Source organism: Mustela erminea, chromosome 5 (assembly GCF_009829155.1).
Source record: "Mustela erminea isolate mMusErm1 chromosome 5, mMusErm1.Pri, whole genome shotgun sequence".
Classification (NCBI taxonomy): domain Eukaryota; kingdom Metazoa; phylum Chordata; class Mammalia; order Carnivora; family Mustelidae; genus Mustela; species Mustela erminea.
This window is the reverse complement of record NC_045618.1, coordinates 128768259-128789541: the sequence shown is the minus strand read 5'-3', so window position 1 is coordinate 128789541 and position 21283 is coordinate 128768259. Positions and strand designations below refer to the sequence as shown.

At 39.1% G+C, this 21283-nt stretch overlaps 1 protein-coding gene across 45 annotated transcripts in view; it reads left to right on the top strand.

The window, feature by feature from the left end:
- Positions 1-21283, top strand: part of NRXN3 (neurexin 3) — a 1567429-nt gene that overhangs the window by 594496 nt on the left and 951650 nt on the right. For 32 of the 45 annotated variants that reach the window (XM_032341525.1, XM_032341517.1, XM_032341524.1 and 29 more), the window contains 2 exons: positions 9169-9372; positions 15563-15589. In XM_032341525.1, the coding sequence (XP_032197416.1) occupies positions 9169-9372; positions 15563-15589 (231 nt within the window). The remainder of the gene's footprint in view (positions 1-9168; positions 9373-15562; positions 15590-21283) is intronic. The other 13 variants (XM_032341548.1, XM_032341546.1, XM_032341549.1 and 10 more) reach the window with 1 other exon arrangement.

The following is a 21283-nucleotide window of genomic DNA, read 5'->3' as shown; positions in this document are numbered from 1 at the left end:
CTCTTTTCAACTATTTGAGGAACCTCCATACTGTTTTCCAGATTGACTGCACCAGCTTGCATTCCCACCCGAAGTGTAGGAGGGTACAATAGGGCTTTCTTGAATGGACTCAGAGTATAATTCTCAGAAACATACCACTGCCCTTTACCAATATTATGTTTTGAAATTTCATAACATGTTGAAAAGATAGAGCTGTCTGGAAGAAAATTGGGTAAGATTGCATTTTGTCTCTCACCACACTATTCTGTCTTTCTTCTACCATCCGAGTTAGCCTGACAAGTAAGTTAACATGTTCCTTCCTGCCTAAAACCCTTCTATGTTGACTAATATCAAAACTTCTTAATTGTGATTATTCAGTCTCTTATAGTGGACCCTCTACATATTTCTTTAGTTTTAACTTTACCACTTCAATCCAAATGCTTGAGCCCATATAAAACCACTATAGTGGTCCCCAGGTGGGTTGATTTTTATCTCCCAAGAGGCAGTTGCCAATGTCTGGAGACATTTTTGGTTGTCATGACTGGAGGGAATGCTAATGGCATCTTCACTTGGTGGCCATCAAGGCTACTTCTGAACATCTTACAGTGCACGAGACCCCTCCCACAATCTGCGGTTATCTGGTTCAAAGTGCCAGTATTGTCCCAGTTGAGAAATCTTGTTCTACATTAGACACATTGAATTCCCCATAAACATTTATCAGATGTTGTAATTTATGATATTATTCTATGCCCTTGTGAACTTTGCCCCTGTACATATGCTGTTCCCTCAGCTGGAAGGCCTTCCCATCCCCCACGTTATTGTTCATTCTGTCTCATTCTTGAAACAAGTTATACCCCACCTCCCTAAAAACTCTAGGCAAACACATAGACACCTAAGTTGAGTTCCCGCAGCACTTTGTTCATTCTTTAGTATAATAATTTACGTGTTTGTGTTGATAATTCCAACTTATCATAAAAGCTCATTAAAGACAGATGCCATATTACACCCACCCCCATTTCAGCACAGTATTTGGCACATATTAAATATTAATCATTTAATGAATGAGAAAATATTTTTGCAAGCAGTGACTAGATCTTTCCTGATGAATTGTGTTATGTTTAATTTTTATAAATTAAGTTACATTAGGAATTCAGTAGAAAAATTTGCTGTTTAAGAAAAGCTGAATGAATTCTTTGGTTAAATAAACATTTTATTTCTTTTTTTTTTAAGATTTTATTTGTTTATTTGACAGACAGAGATCCCAAGTAGGCAGAGAAGCAGGCAGAGAGAGGAGGAAGCAGGCTCCCTGATGAGCAGAGAGCACAATGTGGGGCTCGATCCCAGGACCCTGGGATCATGACCTGAGCCGAAGGCAGAGGCTTTAACCCACTGAGCCACCCAGGCACCCCTAAGTAAACATTTTCTTAAAAAAATTATACATCTTTTAACAAACACCAGAGTTTTTGTATCCCCTGTTACCCTTCCTTCCTCCCTCTTTCCCTAATACTAAAAAATATGCACATGTACATACCTGCATTTCTTAAAGTGAAAAATGTGTATGAAAATTTTTGTCATAGCTTTATAGTGCTCTACTTGTTTGGGGTAAGAGAAGCCCATATGCCTTATGTATTGGCAGCATTTTGAGAATGTGAAAGACTAGTTCTTTTCAGCCTTGTCCGCAAGAGGGAGGATTTTGCCCTACATTAACTTTGTTGATTCCCCAGAACTGTTGGCTACTGTTGGGTCTGCTTGAAGCTAGTGATTTATGTTGTTCCTGCTGCTGCAAAATACAAAATTAGAACCTGGCAGGCATTCCTGTATGAATTTGCACACTGTTTAAGATCAACCCAGTTTGGGTGCAGAGGAAGCAATCTGTGTATTTGGGAGGTTTTGTCAGAATAAAACACACTTAAGGAGTGTATAAGGTCAATAGATGGATGAATGAGCAAGAGGATGTCTTGAAGGTAAAAAAAGAGAAGAGTATGAGGGAGTGATCATTTAATGGTACTTTTTATATAAGGTTGGCCATGAAAATATCAGTAGGAAGATGGTAAGGAAAAGTTGCCTGCCAGAAATACCCTCTTTCAAATTAAACAAAAAAGAATATGCCAGTTAAATAATCATTAGCCTCAAGTAAGGAAAGAAGTAGAACTCAGTGTCCTAGATCTCAAAAAGTAGGAGAAAGAAATAATCTGAAAGCAAAGGCAAGAGGAATGGTCAAGCAGGATGAGGCTGCCAACTCTGCCTCTGGTCCTTAGGTATGGTACTGTCTAGCTGATAAAAGTACTGAAAATTTCTCCTAATACCTTTATAGAGAGAAAAGAAATAGACTGAGTAGATGTTCTTATCTCATCCTACTTTTGAGTGAAGAGTAGTGGAAATGGCAGTGGTGGTGGTGGGGCACATGTAACAGAAACAGACAGTGGGTCTGAGAATAAAAAGCTAAGTCACAAGGGCTAAATGGATCAGTAGTCCTAATTCATTCCTCTCCATTGCCTTGGGACACACTCTGTAACCAGGTGGGGTCACTTCTGCTCCAGGCACTTAACAAAGCTTCAGAAATGAGAAACATAGCCTTGGCAGCTAAAAGAAGGTTACACACAATCTTGCCTGAGTTCATTCCACCCCCCTATTTCGTTCCCATATTTTACCATCTCTGAAGCTACAAAAAAATAAGTGTGTAGAGCTAACAATATGAAACCTTTCAAATGTAGATGGATCTGGAAGTCAAGTCCCTGAACCTTTGTCTGAACAGTTAGAAACTCTGAACAGAATCACCTGAGTATGAGCAGGAAAGTCAGGGACATGACAATGCAAATACAAAACAGCAGAAGAAATAAAGTAAAATAAAAATAAAGGACGTGATGTAGCTTAGAAAATTCTAAGAATTTGATCTAGGCAAATAAAGGACAGAAGAATTTCCCATGAGCTATATTCTGTAGCTCATTTGCAGTATAGAGTAACTTGAGAAATCTTAGTGCTACAAGAATTCAAAGGAAAAATTTAAAACAAATTAACTGAGTGAAAGGAAAAGGGAGATTATAGATGGAAAGGAGAAAAATGTGAGAGCCAAAACAGTGCAGTCACATAGCTAATTTGGCAGAAGGGGCAATTTCTAAGTACTAGTCTCTATCTGAACATGAGGCAAAATCTTACACTCTCTGAACTGCAAAAGAAGTCTCCAATTCACACACATCTAACAGAGAAAGGATAAAAATTGACTATAGGGACTTAAGGATAGTGTTTAACAAATAACTGACTTATATTGACCTAGGGACAACACATAGGAAAGCAGACTAAAAGATAAAAACGGGGAAATACCCGAGCAGGGAATTAGAGCTGTCACACTGCCTGGAAAGTGTGAATCATGAAATTCATTCAGCCAAAGCATTAAACAAATAAACAAATGAACAGACAACAAGAACTAGTTCTGGTGGTGGTAGGTGGAGGAGTGAGGAGCAGTACCCAGACTTGCTACAATCTATTACCAAAAGTGTCCAGTTTTCAACAAAAAATTGTGAAACATGCATAGAAATGGGAATGTGTGATCCCCATGCAGGAATATGTGCTGGGAATGGAAATTGCCTTTGAGGGGTTCCAGATGTTGGACTTAGCAGACAGACTCCATGGAAACTATTATGTTAAATATATTAAAAGGATTAAGAAAACTACACTTAAAGAAAAGGAAAGTAAGATAGTCATTAAAGAGTGAGTATTAATAAAGAGATACAAAGTATATATATTACATTATTTTCAACTTCAAAATTTCCATTTGGAGATATTATATACATAATACATAAATTGAGAGTTCAGAAGGGCAGGAATCCAAACAAAAAAATTCACTAGAGCGACTCAAGAATAGATTTGAGTCAACGGAAGAATTGGCAAACTGGAAGATAGGTCAAAAGAGATTATTTATAGTCTGAATAGAAGAAAGAAAATGAATAAAGGTAAATAAACAGAGTGCCAGAGAAATGTGGGGCACTGGTAAGTGTCTAACATAGGTAAGATAGGAGTACTGGGAAGAAAGGAGACAGAAGGGGACAGAAAAAATATTCAAAGAATTAATGACTGAAATTCCCCCCAATTTAATGAAAACGTGAATCTACACAGCAAAGAAGCTGAATGAACTTTAAGTAGGATAAATTCAAAGAGATACACATCCAGACCCATTTAAATAAAACTGTTGGAAGCCAAAGATAAAGAAGAAATCTTGAAAGCAGCAAGAGGAAAATGACTTGTCACATACTGCGGTGCTGCCGTGAGATTAACAGTTGATGTCTCTTCAGAACAGTGGAGGCCAGGGGCAGCAAGACAACATTCAATGTGCTGGAACACAAGGAGTGTCAGCCATGATCCCTCTATCTGACAGTGCTGTCTTTTAAAAGTCAGGGTCAAATAAAGACATTCCCAGGTAAACTCAAACAGAGTTCACGGCCAGGATACCTGCCTAGTACTTGTAAGAACTACTCACTGCTTTTATCCTTCATGCTGAAAGGAAGTGACAGCAGACAGTAATTTGAATCTATGTGAAAAAACAAAGTGCTCCAGTAAAGGTAATTATGTAGGTAATGATAACAGACAACATAATTACCCATTTCTTTTTCTTTTTTTCTTAGCTGATTTAAAACACAATCGCATAAAACAATATCTATAAAATTGTATTGTTGGGCCTATAATGTATAGAATTATGATATATTTGACAATAAACCACAAATGAATGAAGCTATATTGGAGAAAGGAAATGACACCAGATGGTAACTTGAATCTGCAAGAAGAAATGAAGAGAGACAGAAATGGTAAATAATAAGCTTAATTAAAAAAAAAAAACTCCATAAATATATTTGAGCTCTCCTTCTCTTTTCTTCTTAACAAGACATGTTTTTTAAAATTTTTTCTTTGAAGATTTAATTAATTCATTTATTTTTGAGAGAGAGAGAGTAGGAGGAGAAGAGGGAGAAAGAGAATCTTAAGCAGACTGGACTGGACTGGACTTCACGATCCTGAGATCATGACCTGAGCTGAAATCAGGACTTGGATGCTTAAACCAACTGGGTTACCCAGGTGCCCCCAGTAGACATATGTTTTAAAAAAGCAATCATTAGGAGAAGGGGGGTGGGGTTATGGACATTAGGGAGGGTATTTGCTATGGTGAGTGCTGTGAAGTATGTAAACCTGGCGATTCACAGACCTGTACCCCTGGGGAAAAAATATATTGTATGTTTATTAAAAATTAAAATTAAATTTAAAAAAATCACACAAAAAAGCAATCCTTATAACACAGTATTGTTGAGTTTGTAACATTTATAGACATAATGTGGATAAGAATAACAAAATAAGGAGGAAGGGGTGAGAGCTATGTAAGTAAAGTTTCTGTATCTTACAGGAATTGAGTGAGTATAAATATGAAGTATATTTTGATAAGATGTATCTTGTAAGACCTAGAGCAACCACTAAGAAAGTAGCTCAAAAATATAGTAAAGAATCATTAAAGGAATGGAATTAGTATGCTAGGAAATATTCATTTAAGATGAAAGGAGATATTAAATAAGGAAAGAGGAACAAAATAGGGGAACTGTGTGAGTACCATTATGTGGGCATCCTGTGATACGATCTTTCAAGACTCAGTAGTCCAACAGGTTTCAGATTCTATAACTTTCCTTATTCAGACTCATTTTCTCCCTCAAAGTATTACTCTATTCATGGTGCTCCTGATGTTTGAAATTTTTAAGCAAATTAATAAGAATTCTGGAATGATGGAATGAATTTTTTTTCAGCTGATTCTTATATTAAATTTTCTGCTTCATCACACTCCCCTTAAAAAATACTAGGCTGATCATAGAACATACTCATGGAAATGCTCACAAAGGTATGCATCGTGGGGCGCCTGGGTGGCTCAGTGGGTTAAAGCTTCTGCCTTCGGCTCAGGTCATGATCTCAGGGTCCTGGGATCGAGCCCCGCATCGGCCTCTCTGTTCAGCGGGAAGCCTGCTTCTACCTCTCTCTCTGCCTGCCTCTCTGCCTACTTGTGATCTCTATCTGTCAAATGAATAAATAAAATCTTTAAAAAAAAAAAAAAAGGTATGCATCGAGATGCACACTTTTTTGCACCACTAGCTGTTTAACTACATACTCATATGAAACTTATTCTCTGATACTACCAATATTGACCTAAAGATGCATTTATTTATACATGTGCTCTGGCACTAGACATATCCGAAGGGATAAAAGTGACCATTACTTTTGGATTGTATTTAAGTTGAATACATCCTAACAACCATTTCATGGCTCGCTGAACAATCTCTTTTAAAAACGAGTGTGCAAGGGCACCTGGGTGGCTCAGTGGATTAAAGCCTCTGCCTTCAGCTCAGGTCATGATCTCAGGGTCTTGGGATTGAGCCCTGCATCAGGCTCTCTGCTCAGCAGGGAGCCTGCCTCCCCCTCTCTCTCTGCCTGCTTCTCTGCCTACTTGTGATCTCTGTCTGTCAAATAAATAAAAATTTAAAAAAAAAGGAGTGTGCATATGTGTGGGTGTGTATAGTAGAAGGTACATAGTAATAATGATAGTGTTCATAATTATGCCAACATAACGCATTATGCATATTTATATAACATATAAATATAACATATTTAGAAATGTATTATCTATATTCATATAATTTTCAATGTTCGTAAATAATGTATCATTTTAAATAATAACATGTATGTGTCACACACACACACACCCCCACACACACGCGAACACCACACTCTACCATGAGTCACTATGGCTATTCTTTCAGCGCTTAAAAAGATGGGTTTGCTCCTGGCATAGCCCTCTGACAATTTGGAAGAATAGTTAAGGATATAGCCGCAAGAATCAGCCTGTCAGTGTCCAACTCCCAACTCTACCACTTGTTAGCGTGTGACCTGGTGTCCTACAAAATCTAATACTGATACGTCTTCTTTGTGGTGTTCTTGTAAGCATCCAATGTCTTAATGCACGTAAAGTTCTAGAAAGCACCAGGCAAACAGGAAGTGCTCAATAAATTTTAGCTCTCATTTTTAATCTTCTTTGACTCTATTCTTCCAGGATATAGTTTCTTTCACATCTGGAGCATGTGTTAAATTGAGATTATGTTTCCCATCTAAGAATACATTTTCATAATATGTCTTTTATTGTGATAGTGTCTGCAACTGTTACACCTTTATTTGTGATCTTTATAGAGTTTGCAGATGGTAATGTATGGCAATGATCATGTCTTGGGTATTACTCAGGTGATGGTTGCTTCTCAGGAATGAGCCGGTGTATTTATATTGGCTTTTCATAACCTTTTGTGTGTTGTGTAAATAGGACAGTGATATGATGATGACATAGACTATCTTGAATACCTTCCATGTGGTTGGCCTGGTCTCTTCCCATTCTGATTTCTTTCATACATGAGGGCAGAAAATGTTTGTCTCTTTTGTGCACTGTTATAGGCACAACACCAAAAAGAATGCCTGGTGCACGATCAGAAATGAATCCTTCATGGTATCGCTCGATCTAAAACCATTCACTTAGTCCCAGTATCTACCCAAGTCCGTTGATTTTATTGTAATCTCAAAAACTGTTGTATAAGTACTCATCAAAATATGCTTAGTGCTTCTGTTAAACTGTATAGCTTGTTTTTGTTTGAATATTCCCTTTCTTGACGAATCTGATACCATCACCTCTTTCATTACAAACTAAGAGCATCTCGAACTCTACCCCCACTTCTCTATTCACTTGCCACAGTCTCTCTCCTCTGAGTGCCCCTGGCTTTACTGATGTATATATTTCCTGGGTCATTTAACCATTTTATTTTAATTTTTTAAATTTTTTTATAAACATATAATGTATTATTAGCCCCACGGGTACAGGTCTGTGAATCCCCAGGTGTACACACTTCACAGCACTCACCATAGCACATACCCCCCACCTCCTGGCAACCCTCAGTTTGTTTTGTGAGATTGAGTCTCTTATGATTTGTCTCCCTCCCAATCCCATCTTGTTTCATTTATTCTTTTCCTACCCCCTCATTTAACCATTTTTATATTCTAGTACGGTTACTTGCACATGCCATATCCCCCTTCCCAGCAAGGACCTTTTCTGTTTCACTTTTAAACCCTCCATAGTACATGTAGGTAGGTAGTAACTATTTGGCAACAGCAAATATTTAATGAGGGCCTACTCGGGGCCAGATACTGAGCCCAGTGGCAGGTTGGTGTCATAGGCATTTAAGTGATTTTCTCTTCCTCTGTTCTCTAAAAATATTTGCTAAATGAACAATTGAACATATTCACATTTTGAGCAGCATGGTGGTATAAACAGACCTTGGCTTCGTACTGGACATACTGGCTTAAAATCCAGGATGTCTGACTTCGAGACGTTAACATCTGCCTCCGGGAGCCTTGGTTTTCTGTTTGAAGTAGAATAGTAGATCCACACTGTAACACAAAGTAAGTTAACACAATGGGGTAGAGTGGAGGCGCTCCTGGCCAAAGTGATTGGGCTAGAGAAGGCATCAAACAAAAGCAAGTTTCTTCCTTCCTCAGACAAGCACTATTTGAATAAAAGCAGAATTACTGGGGTATCATCTTTTTGTGTTGGTGGTTCTAGCTCTGTTTCTGTAGATCCTCTTTGAATGACTCAAACAAACTCATACAGTGCCTGGCCACTTAGGGCTGTGTGGGGAGCAGGCCAGGCTGCCGCTCTTTCCATCTTCTAGAAGTTCTGACAAATGTTTGTTGTGGTGGTTCTAGATTGCTGCTTTCCTCCTGTTCTTTATGAAATACTTTCAGGAAGCTAAGTTTTGTTTCATGCATTTTTTGTTTTGTCTATGGCACATGGAATGAAATCACTACTATTTGTGGGGAGCACTTTCACGTTTACAAAACATCTTCACATCCATTATTTCATTTGGCACACTTGATAAGTCTGTGAGGATGGTGGGTGAGGGACCTGTGCCATTGTATGCCTTATAACGGCAAACAAGGAAATAGGCCCTCAAAATTTCAGTGGTCTTCCCAAGGTCCCATAGCTTGAAAGTGGTGGCACTGGAGGTCTATCCAACATGAATCACCTGGGTACAAGTTCCGTGCCCTCTCTACCCTGCCGTCCTCACCCTGGAAGTCAAGGGAACCTTTGGTATCCTTCATCCTGACAATCTCCTCCATTCTTCTTTGCAGAGGCGTCTATCTTGAGCTACGATGGCAGCATGTACATGAAGATCATCATGCCCATGGTCATGCACACCGAGGCAGAGGATGTCTCCTTCCGCTTCATGTCCCAGCGAGCTTATGGGCTGCTGGTGGCTACTACCTCCAGGGACTCTGCGGACACCCTGCGTTTGGAGCTGGATGGGGGGCGTGTCAAGCTCATGGTTAACTTAGGTATCGTATGAAGTACCCTCCGCCACTTTGTTTGGGCTTGTCTTCCCTTTCTTTTCTGATTTTCATTGGTTTGATTGAATTCTTTGTTTGTTTCTTAAAAGTTAGCTGCTCACCTCTTGTTTAATAGACCAAGGATAAAACCCAACGGCAACAAACACCTTCTTCTTGTTTCTGCATGAGGTTTTGATGTCAATTTCTGGTTTCTGACAGTGGTGGTTTTTTGTTTTTGATTTTGTTTTTGGTTTTGGTTCTTTTTTTTTTTTTTTTACTAGATTATTTATTTTTTAAGTTTCCTTTCTTGGTTTTTTGGAACCGTTTAGCTTTGTGTAAAACACGCTACTTTGGTCCATCTTTTGATCAATCACATTGCCATTCAGTCCGACTCCTTGGTCACCACTCAAAACAGTCAAAGCCGAGGGCAGAGATGAGACATCAAATGGAGGCAAAATGGCATTGGGGTTGGAGAGAACTAAGCTTTGTGAGGAGGATGAAAAGTGCATTGTTTCTTTCTCCACAAACGGGGAATTCTGGGGGCACTGCTATTACCTTATGCTTTCTCCTAGCGGGGAGGACGAGTCAGATTGTTACTGTTGTCCTATTGGAGAAATAAATCTCTAAGTTTATAGAGTCTCTGACATGGGGAAGGAGAATGTGCTTCCTGATATGATCCGCTTCTTCCTTCCCCGTCGTCTAGCAGCCCCTTTTATCCAGATTGCCATGTCGCACTGTCACTCACCTGCTCCTCCGTCCCTGGTGCTGAAAAATTATGACAATTTCAAATTCGCAGCTTTATTTGGGAGAAGATCTGTTCTTCTACTATAATTACCTGTAATAGATACCTCCTGGTGGCATCACATTTGCTCCTGCTGCTGACCTTGACTGATTTCTAACTGATCTTCTTTGAAGGATGGGGAACCTCTTGATTTCTGGAAGGAAAGAAACCAACCTCATTTCTACCTGGTAGAAAGTCATTGCCCTGTGTCAATAGGATGAGTGGTATGGCTGAGTCCAAGCTTCCTAAGCCAGGGATTTTGAGGGGTATATAGTGTATGTTTGGGTACAGAGCCCCTTTATAAAGACTCCAGTGGAATGGCTTGTCAGAGTCACGGGGAAGACATGTACTAGACATGTACTAGACTGTACTAGACATGTATTAGACAACTGTACTAGATACAAGACCACAGTAAACCTTAGCTGGCCTAGGGGGAAGGTGGAGTTTGGAATCCACACCAGTCTTACCTGCTGTCAGGTTGACTGGTCGCACTTGGAAAATGCCTACACTACGATCCTGAAAATCTCTAGGACGCAGAGGACTGTTTTGAGCAGTGGCTTCACTTATGTCTTTTTTTTTCTTCCAATTTGTAGCTTTTACAACACTCTGCCCTTTTTCTTGGTCCAACCTCATTTGATTTCTGTTGTCAGTGTGTCTGTTGGTTTTTCTTTGGTGTGTGTATGTGTGTGTTTGGTTATTTCGAGTTTTGTTTTTTCTTTTTGCTGGATCTTTGTGTTCTTGAGTTTTCAGTCCTTCTCACCATCAGCCATGGTAAATCAAAAGATGGTATTCAACCCTTCAAAGGCCCAAAGCCTGCGGCCCGCATAGCAAACAGCCTTGAGAACAGAGCGTACTGAACAGCCTGCAGGGGCTGGCATACCCCCGTCCCTCCCACCTTCCCTCCCCTGCACCGTCCTCCCCACCTCCCACAAACCAACCAGACAGTGTGTATAACCTAAAACCAACAACCAGTAGCTGATCGTTTAGTTCCCTCAAAAAGAGCAGGAGAAATTTAAAAATTAAATAAAAACAAATAAACAACAAAATGAACATAACATCCTAAATAGTTCACAGAAAAAGATGAAGACAATTTTTAACTCTACGTCTACTTCAGAGTAAGAGAGAAGCACATATATAAGCATGATTAGCCCCTTGGCGTCCCGGGGAAATGTATACTGTCGCTAAACAGAAAACAGGTTTTCCTTCTTAGACATTGTTTTCTAAAATGAGAAAGCCGATGGTGTTAGGTCTCAGATCTCAGAAGGAGATACAAGTGGAGGAAGATAAAAAGGGATGAGGAAGGCGATGGACAGATTCTCTCTCTTACACACACACGTACACGCACATGCAGTTAGTAAGAATTCCCATGTGTATTCCTAGAAACATTTTTTTCTATTTGCCCCAAATCTGGGAGAAATACCTCTCAAAAAGACTACCTTTGCCTCTTGATTCCTTCTAGCATATACTCAGTCTAGTTCCTCCAAAGCTGAGATATCTTAGGCACAACGGAGTTGGAGAGCCCTGCGCTTTTCAGAGGCAATCGTGACTTCTTTTTTTCCCTGAAGCGTGTGGTTCACCAGAATGACTGGTTTGAATTTATTTAAATTACTTTCAAACCTAACCTGGAAAACTGAACTGAAATTCCCTGTGCTTATGTATACAAGACTCTTTACGTTCATGCTTTGTTTAAAGGTTCTCTTTCCCCTCCCTTGCCAAAATATACCCCTGTGTGAATATTTTCTCCCAGTATGAGTTCGTATTTCCCTTGCCTTCGTTAGAGAAGAAAACATCTCTAAGGAGGGTTTGCATACACACTTACTCCAAAAGAACTAATTTCAGGTGATAATTTTGTTCACCATTTCAATTGTGTCTCCTTTCCAGCCTATGCACAAATGATACTACAGTTAATTTCAAATTGGACATGCATATATGCTCATGATGTAAAGCCTAGTATGTATTTCTCTGATGTAATGTATCCATCTCCTAAATGTCCAGAAGACTAGGCTTTCCCAAGGGCCTTGCTCTCTGAAGACAACTGGGTGTAGTAAGAGCTGGTGTCAGAAAGGTGCTACAACACACAGCCCGTTTTTGAAATCTTTTGATCCCTTACAATTAAAAATACAATAATAACATTTTATGATTATAGTAAATTGAAAGATTTAAAAACCTTATTTCAGTCAGCCAGTAATCTTGGGAGATAAGCCAGGGAAGTGTTTTTATGCTTTCTTTTACATATGTGAGACAAAGAAAGAAATATAGGACTTTTTAAAGCTAACATAAAAAGTCCATAGTGGAGCTGAGACTAGAACCCGGGTTTCTAAAATGCTGAATCAACGTGGGTTATCTCTTTTCTCCACAGGTCAATCCTGTGTGGCTCAATGATGTGGCAGTCTTGATGACTTCTAACTGCTTTCATGATGTTTACTTTTTAAACATGCCCAGAGGGAGTCTTTTTTCCGTAGTGCCTGGTTTGAATTAAGCCATACAGCTGAAAAGTCAGTCGGCATTGGCATCTGCTCATGGGCCTTTGGAATCCTCAGCAGAATGCCAGCAAGCCTTCTTCAATGGCGGAGGCCCATAGGGAGTATCATGCAGTTTGGACAATGGCATTCAAATTCTCCAGATGCTCTGTCTCTGGCAATGCAGGCTTGCTGATGACTGTTTACAGTGTGCACTGTTGAACACATACAAGTCCTAGAAACTTTTGCCTCTTCCATGCTCTCCACCCAAAGCTTACTCATCTAGAAAAGAATAATCTCTCATTTACTAAAATAAAACAAAAAAACATCTAAATCAAACAGGATGAAAAACAGACATATACAGACAAGCAGACACCCCTGGGGTACCTTGCCGAGGGTAAGGCACAGATTGAACTGTGGTGGCTACTCAGGGTAGATCTAAAGGAAGTTGCTTTCCCAGCCCAATTCCCTGGATTCACTTTTCATGAAAAAATACAACCTCATTATCAAGACTGCCATCTCTGAGCCTATGAGCAAGGCACTGGGATGGATTTTTTCCCCTTGATCTACTTATTCTTCAGGTAAAGTGTCCAAATAATCTGTCACTTCTTGGCTTAATCAGTTGTCCACCCTCTGGAAAGCTCCAAGTCCTCACATTGGTTCAGAGACATCTTTCAGTTCATGGAACCATTTGAGTGAATCTAGTACCTTTCTCTAGACTGGGTCCTCCTCTAAAAACAAAATCCTCAGGGTGCCTGGGTGGCTCAGTCCATGAGGCGTCTGCCTTCTGCTCAGGTCATGATCTCAGAGTCCTGGAATCCAGCTCCGCGTTGGGCTCCCTGCTCGGTAGGAAGCCTGCTTCTCCTTCTCCCTCCACGTGTGCTCTCTCTCAGATCAGTCAATAAAGAAAACCTTAAACAAATAAAATAAAACCTAAAAATAAAATCCTCAACAGCATAGAAACAAAAGAAGACAGCCCTCTCTCGTTGACGGTTCTCAGATGTGTTGCTTTAGGCCCACTCTTCCTCTTCCCTTCTCTCTTAAGCATGGCCATTCACCTGTTTCCCCTGTCTCCTGAGTACATCAGGAAGGGGCATTTCTCCAGCTTTGGCTGATGGCAGGTGCTGCTGGTAGCGGAAGCCCCACCCCTTCCTCCCTCCTTGCCCTCCCCCCTTCCCAGTCCTCACTGGGGGCATGGCCTCCTCTGTTTGGTGATCGTACCAGTTGCTCCAGGGCTGTTTGCTCCCACTTTTCTGTTGCGGTTGACGACACATGACAAACCTAACCGCACGAAACCAAACCCAGATTTTTTTCAAGAGATGTTCTTCTGGGGAACAAATAAGCGTCCCGCCTCCTTCCTCAGAATGATTGGGTGTTCTAGATTTCTCCTGTCTGGATTTCTATAATTTTATGCTGCCCTGTCCTTTGCCACTGGTTCCTCTTTCACTTGCTTCCTTAAAATGTTTTACTTTGGGAAATTCAAATGGTGGCCTTATCCTTGACAAGTCCTCCAAAACTACTGGGTCAGCCTTAGGCAGAAGAGCTCAGTTTCTAACTGTAATTTTTTCCTGTGACTTTTTTTTTTCCTTTTCTTGTCTTATTTCTACTTTTTAGTATCCAGCTTTAGACAAATTCTTATTGAAATTCCCACCATGATAAATCAAATTTAGTTTTAACGGGGCAAATTTGTAACAACTAATCTGAGATCTTTTTTAACCATTCTACCCAATCCCCTGCAAATAATCATTGACTCTACTCTAGACCTTTTGTGCTGAGTGTTCATGACTCTAAACAGATGTTAATAAAAGGATGGATACTCAGATCTCTGGCATAGGATAGTGTGTTGGGTTATCAGAACTAGAAAATTAGCCACCCTTTCTTGCCTCCCTTTCCCATTAAAAAATAAAAAAAAATTAAAAAATAAAAGAATTTTCTTCCCTCAAGATGCAGAATTACAGAGTGATGTAGAATGTCAAAGGTGCCCAAGACCTCCTCCCCATAAACCCGTCTCGCCTTCTCCTTGAATGCTGTAGGCACTTGATTTAGTCTGAGCATTCAGGCAGGAAGACGAAGATGGGCTTCATGAGTGGGTTGGTCTGGGAGCCTTTGAAACAAGAGCAGAGAACCCAGTCCATCGTGGTAACATCATACAACTCCTTTGACCCACCACCCAACTCCACCTCTCTAAAATCTGGGATGGGTGTTTGTGCGGTTAGCTGTTTGCAAGTGGCCATTTTATGACAGGAAATGACCAGGTGGTATTAACCCTTTCCTTATCTCGAGGGAGAATGGCAAGTCTGCCTATATAAATTTCTATAGCATCTGGGGCCTGAGCAAAGGAAAGGGTGGAGGGAGTTTGTTTTCAGAAAAAGAGAAAGGGTTAAATACTGCACTGAGAAACTTCATGGACAGTTTTTTTTTGAAAAAAATAAACAGGGTGTCAGATTGGTGATATATCTTTGGAATACTAATACAAAAATTGTGTTGATGCTACTTTTAAAGACAAATTTGGAGAAAATCATGATAGGGGGACATAGACTATAACCTGCATTTGGTGGGGAAATTTTTGCATAATTTTCCAAGTCAAACAAAATTAATATTTCAAAGTTCAGGTGTGAAATCCTTTATATAAATGAGTAGGTTTTTTGAAAAAAAAAAAAAAAAGGAGCGGCATACTTGGTGTCTATTGTGGATATATATGTATACCAGTATATATCTCTATACATATGTGTATATATATATGTGTGTGTGTGTATATATATATGTATCCAACTTTACTAAATGATATACTGTACATATACACCCACCCTTAAACTTGTACATACCGTATATATATATAAAATGGCCACATTTCTTGCGTGTGTCTGTCCCCGGAAGGGTGGACTGATTGTTTTTGGATGTCTGCAGCTGTTACCTTGAAGGATGCAATTTCATCTTTCATTTATTTTTCCCCATCTAGACTGTATCAGGATAAACTGTAACTCCAGTAAGTTTTCCCTCAAGTTTCATTTTGTTCTTAAAGAAAAGAAAAACTGACTTTATTTTGTTTACTGTTTTATGAGCTGTTTTTTGTTTGAATTATTTTGTGTTCGGACTACGGAGTTGGGGGGAATGGGGGTTGACAAGAGGAAGGGCTGGGGTGAGGGTCACGGCCCGGGTGTGGCCCAGGGTGTGGTTTCTGAGTTGGGGTAGGTCCTCTCTTCTTTCCTTGCATTTGCTCTTTATGCAGAAAAGGAGGAAAGGGCACCTGGATAAGGAAACAACTTGAAAATGAATTGAAATGGTAATTTGTGGTTTGGGGGAAATGATCCTCAGGGGTGGACAGAAAGCAGTAGAGCAACCAGAATGCACTTCTCCACTACTGACAGCTTCAGAAAATAAAAGCAAAGTTCATGACCCAGAAGGTGGCTGCCAACTCTGACATTTGTTTCCCAGAATTTATCACTGTAGGGTTTCCCCCCCCCCTCAGAGGGTGGGGGCAAAGCATTGTTCTTGGTGATAATGCAACATTTTAACCAAAGGCTTGAGAAACATTCTGGCTCTTCTGAATGAAAAATTGCAACCTATTATTTTTACTTTATCCCATTCAAACATTCTGATTCTTGAAGAAGGATGTTCAGGAAGTGCAGGCTGAATTGTACTCACGTGTTTCTCTGCCTCAGAAATGAACATTAACTGGAGTCTTGAGGTCAGGGAACCTGGAAGAGAAAGAGGAAGGATGGGGAGGAGGGAAAGAATAGGTCTAGTTGATAAAAGGAAGAAATATACTTTGAGCCTTATGGCATCTTATATCCGTTAAGATAATTAAATAACTAACTAGGGTAATTAGGGTAATTAGTATAACAAACGATCCCAGCATTTCAGTGGCTCAACGGAAGACAGGTTTACTTCTCCTTCACGCAAAATTCAGTGCCAGTGCCAGATCTCTTCAAGTAATTCAGGCATCTAGGATTCTTTCATGACCTTGGTCTACCATCTTGGAGTTCTTCACTTCCAGCCATAGCCATAAGGAAGAAAGAGAGTAAGCTTGGATATAATGCAGTGTGTTTTTATTAACTTGCCTGGAAGTGATGGCCCAGTACATCACTTCTGCCCGTATTTTCTCAGACATGACTCCATCCAAAATGCAAAGGAAGCTGGGGATATGTTCCTTCTCTGGATCCAGGAAGACAAACTTGGATTGGTTGAGCATCTAACGCACATGATTCTCAGTATTACCCCCTCATTTTTGACTTCTTTTCTCATTCGGGCCTTTCAGTAGGAACAAATTCAGAAAAAGAAATAATCCAAGTTTTAGATTTCATTTGCTTATTTATTCCATTATATTTTATAGGTGCTACTAGTTTAATCTTCTTTCTTGGGAGATTGATTATCAGGATGATAAATTAATAAAGTCCAAATCCACTTTTCTGGGGGCGGGGGAACATTCTATGTAAATTAACAGAAGAAAAGAAATGTAAAAAATCAATATAAACAACCACTTCCTGAAGTAGAGTGCTTTATGCTTGTCTTGGCATCATTTTCAGTTAATTTAAGCAATGTCCTATTTTGCTGTGTTTAAACATTCCTAATTAGCCAAAAATTTCTCACGATATTTAGATAATTAAAAGCCTAATTGAAACATCTTTTTTTTCCTAAAGACTGGCATTTTCTCTTTCTTCAAGCAGCTTTATTGAGATATAATTTCCATACCACAGGTTCATCCACTGTAAGCTTACAATTCAGTGACTTTTATTAAATTTATAGGGTTGCCCAAATACCCCCACAATCACATTTTTAGAACTTTTCCATCACCCCATGCCTCCTCCCAAATTTTCCTCATGTCCCTTTGCAGTTCATCCCTGCTCTTACCCTTAGCCCTAGACATCTATTTTATCTCTATAAATTTTATTTCTATAAATGTTCCTTTTTCTGGACTTTTCATATAAATAGAATCATATGATATGTAGTTATTTGTGTTTGGCTTCTCAAAAATTATAGTACATTTATGGAAAGCCTGAAGGTGTAAAAATCTCATTCTAAGTTGAATCTAACATCTTCTGGCTTAGACACTCATTTGCAGAATAGACAACTGAAGGAGTTGTTCAGTCGGGGTATCTGGACTTGCTTTCTGTGCTCTGTCCACACTTTATCTTGCAGTTAATTTCACATATTCTCTCTGATCAGCCATGAAAAGTCGTCATTAGACAAGTTCCAGTATTCTTTCTTCTAGGAAGGCAATGCCTCTTTTCCAGGACATAGATGCCAGCAGGTTTTCTAGATGTGATAAAAGATTTTCTATTCAGAACTACCAAAACCATCATTGAGAAGAAGTATGTCAGCAAAGATGTGTTTCCTGCTTTGATCACAGTATAATAAGAGTGTAACTAGTTTTAGTTCGATATTTAGATAAAGAGCCAAGATTGGATTTTGGAAATCAATTTTGAATTCTTAAGATAAACCTTTAACATACTGAGGAAGATAATTTTGGGGAGAGCATCAGAGAAAGAATACATAGTGCCCGCTAATTGAACAGTGATTGAATAGAAACCAAGGAAAACAAAACAAAGCAGGAGTCCTTTACTCTAACATCTTGAGTGCTGAGGTATATAGATGTGCACCCAGGGGAATGGAGAGTCACAAAATGAAAGTGACACATTTTCTTGAAGTTGATTTTAATTGTTGATTTGGAATAAAAACTTGAATTGAGACCAAAGAGATATATTATGCAGAAGAATGCACGTCAGTGTGAAACTTATTTAGCTTATGAATCTTGGGTTTTAAGAAAAACTAAGAATTCAAAGACATGTCATTTTTATCATGTATCTTCCTTTTTCCATCCCTGGCATTACTGGCGCTTGGGTAGAAAATTTCAAGAAGGTTAGGCAACTAAAATAGATCCAGGTAATCAGAATTTCTCAGACCTCTCTCCTTGCAGACTAGATGTCCAAGTCCATAGTTCAGTCTGTTCTGGCATCTCAAGCTGTTTCTCTAATAGGTGAGCAGATCCTTCCTCTTACTCAATTTTTGTGATGAGATTGAGTTGTAGCCTGAGTTTGAAAGGGAGGGATTTTCCTCTTACATCTCAGGTGTCATTTCAATAGAAGTCAGAGGATGTTATTACTCACATTTCAGAACAGAGCTGCTTTTTTTTTCTCTTGAAGGGACATACTGAATTAAGCTTTAACCACATTTGAATTTATGTTCATGTACTTTTCTGGTAAACCTTTTTTAGAATGCCAGTCTTCTGGAAAGTCAGGTAAAATACAGAATGACATCATCTATGTTTTTCCTCTTTATCTGCGGCAAAATGTTTGGGGAAATGGCTGTTTTTAAGGGTTTGTGTGACTCCTTCGGGAAAAGAACATGAAAAAGAAGGGTGGCCTTCTAGTGTAAGGAGAAGACAACTGGTCATAGTAGAGGACAGTGATCTTGAGATGAAAGTCTCTCTCTTTTGGCCTTTGTTGTCTGGTCCTTCTTTCGGTAACTCTGGCCCAGCTCTGTGCTACTTGTTTCCAAGAAGAGAGGAACAGGTTTTGTTTTGTTTTGTTTTGAATCAGCTTCTTTGCCTTCCTTCCTCTCTCTTTTCCAATGCTTTGTTTCTCCCCATAAGATCTACGATATACTTACCATTACTCATTCTCAATCCTGCTACCCCAGCTTTCCAAATCTTCCAAGAATACTACACATAAATTCTTCTCTGGCTTCTATTCCCAGACATATATTAGAGAGTGTACAAATCGAGGCCTTAGGTCGAAATCGGGATGTTGCTGGATTTGATTCACTTGGCAGAAATCTTCAAAAACATATAACCGGGACATTCCCAGCTTAGAATTTACTTTTAAATTGCAAAAGGTCAACAGAGTTGGCAGTCATCATGGTGACTGAACTACAGGGTGGCCTGATATCTATTCTGTATTACCGCTAAAGAAAACAGGGCTACTTTCTGGGGAATTTTGGAGAGAATCCCCTGTTCCTATGGTTCCAGTTCCATGAGGCTGGCGGTTCCCTAAGAAGTGTGCGGTTCTGAAAACAGGTATGGACTTCTTATTGGTCTCATGGACGTTTGCTCAAATCAAAGTGTGGAAGAAGGTTTGTTGTTTTCCAGCTAGTTTCATTTTGACTCTGCCCTTCGTTTTCCTGGCCCCTACTTTATTCTCTCCCTTTCAGGCCATGTGCAGCATAGTTTGCATGAATATAGTATAGTCATATTAATGACCTATGCAGATGGTGTGAATGAATATAATGAAATACATAAAAATAAATATCAATTTCATCCTTTTTTTTTTTTTTTTTTAGCCTTTGCCTTCTCTGAAAGGCTAATTCTTCTGTGTAGGGTTATTTTCTCAATCTTTCTAAAAAGAGGTGTGTATATCATAAGGAAATTGTGAGTTTGTGTACATGCCTAATTATTTAGGCAGACATAGAGCCCCCCACCCACAATTACATTGAACTTGAAGTCTCAGCTTTATCTGTAACAAGGTTCATTTTCCTTTCCTTCTTAGCTATAAAGGAGAAAAGAAATAGGGCAGCATACAAAAATATACTGACCCTGTAGTCCCTTGAGTGAGAGAACGGCTTTGGTAATCCTGTCCACTTCCGTTGACGGTTATCTTTGAATAATCATAGACACATACAATTATACAGGAGCTATATGAAAGTAGCATCATAAGGATATGATACCTCCAAGTCCTACCTCTAAAGGCTATTTAGTAAATACTATTTACTAAATATTCCTTCTCTTGCACCTGCTAGCCAGCACTTGCTTTTTGCCTTTTGTGTTAGCTTCTGTGCCTTAGTCTGTTTTTAAGCAGACTCAATTTCCACTGTCTTGGCCAAGTCAGCAGTGTGTGGGTGTTTCTTGCTTAATTTAGGTGTAGCTTGGTGAAATGCAGCTTATTGCACTAGACTTTTCGGGGGTTTTGCTTCCTTTTTTTCTTTCTTCCCTCTCTATGGTACTGGGACTATGCTATTTCATTTTCAGGCCTAGTTTATCTAGAAATCCCAGAGCTGAATGTTTAGCTCATCCTATTAACTCAGAAACACATACCTCCGGTCAACAGAAAGCTAACTTCTTCACTATTCAAAGTCTTCTGGGAAGGAAATTCTGGAACCCTCTTTTGGTATTTGTTCCAATATTTGGATAACCATGACTACCATTTGCCTGGCCATATCACTTAGAGTTTTAGCAGAGATGGAAAATCCCAAAGTAAGATAGTATAGTAACGTTCTATGTCTCAAACTATCAGTATCACAACTGAGAGTTTCTCTTTCCATACTAAATGATTATGCTCTACATTTCTCAAAATCTGATTTTTAAAAAGTAATATATCATTTTATTTCTCTCTGGAATGTTTTATATTTTTTGTAACATAAAACACTTCCAAGTTCAAGTCTCTGAATAGTATCAATAATAGCCAGATTTGAGAATGATAGTAGGATGCTTCCTAAACATTTAATATTAAACTCTTCTTAATAAATACTAATTCAGGATGGTTTTATTTTTAAATAGCTAAAAAAGCTATACATGGAACAAAGGAAAAGTAAAAATTCTCACTCTTATGCCTTACTAGAACCCAAATTCTCTTTCTCAGAGGCAACCCAAATTATCAGTCTTATGTATATTTTTGCAAAGATAATCCAAAAGTATACAACATACAGTTATAACTATATTCTTTCCCTTTTTTTCTTTCCTTGTCCT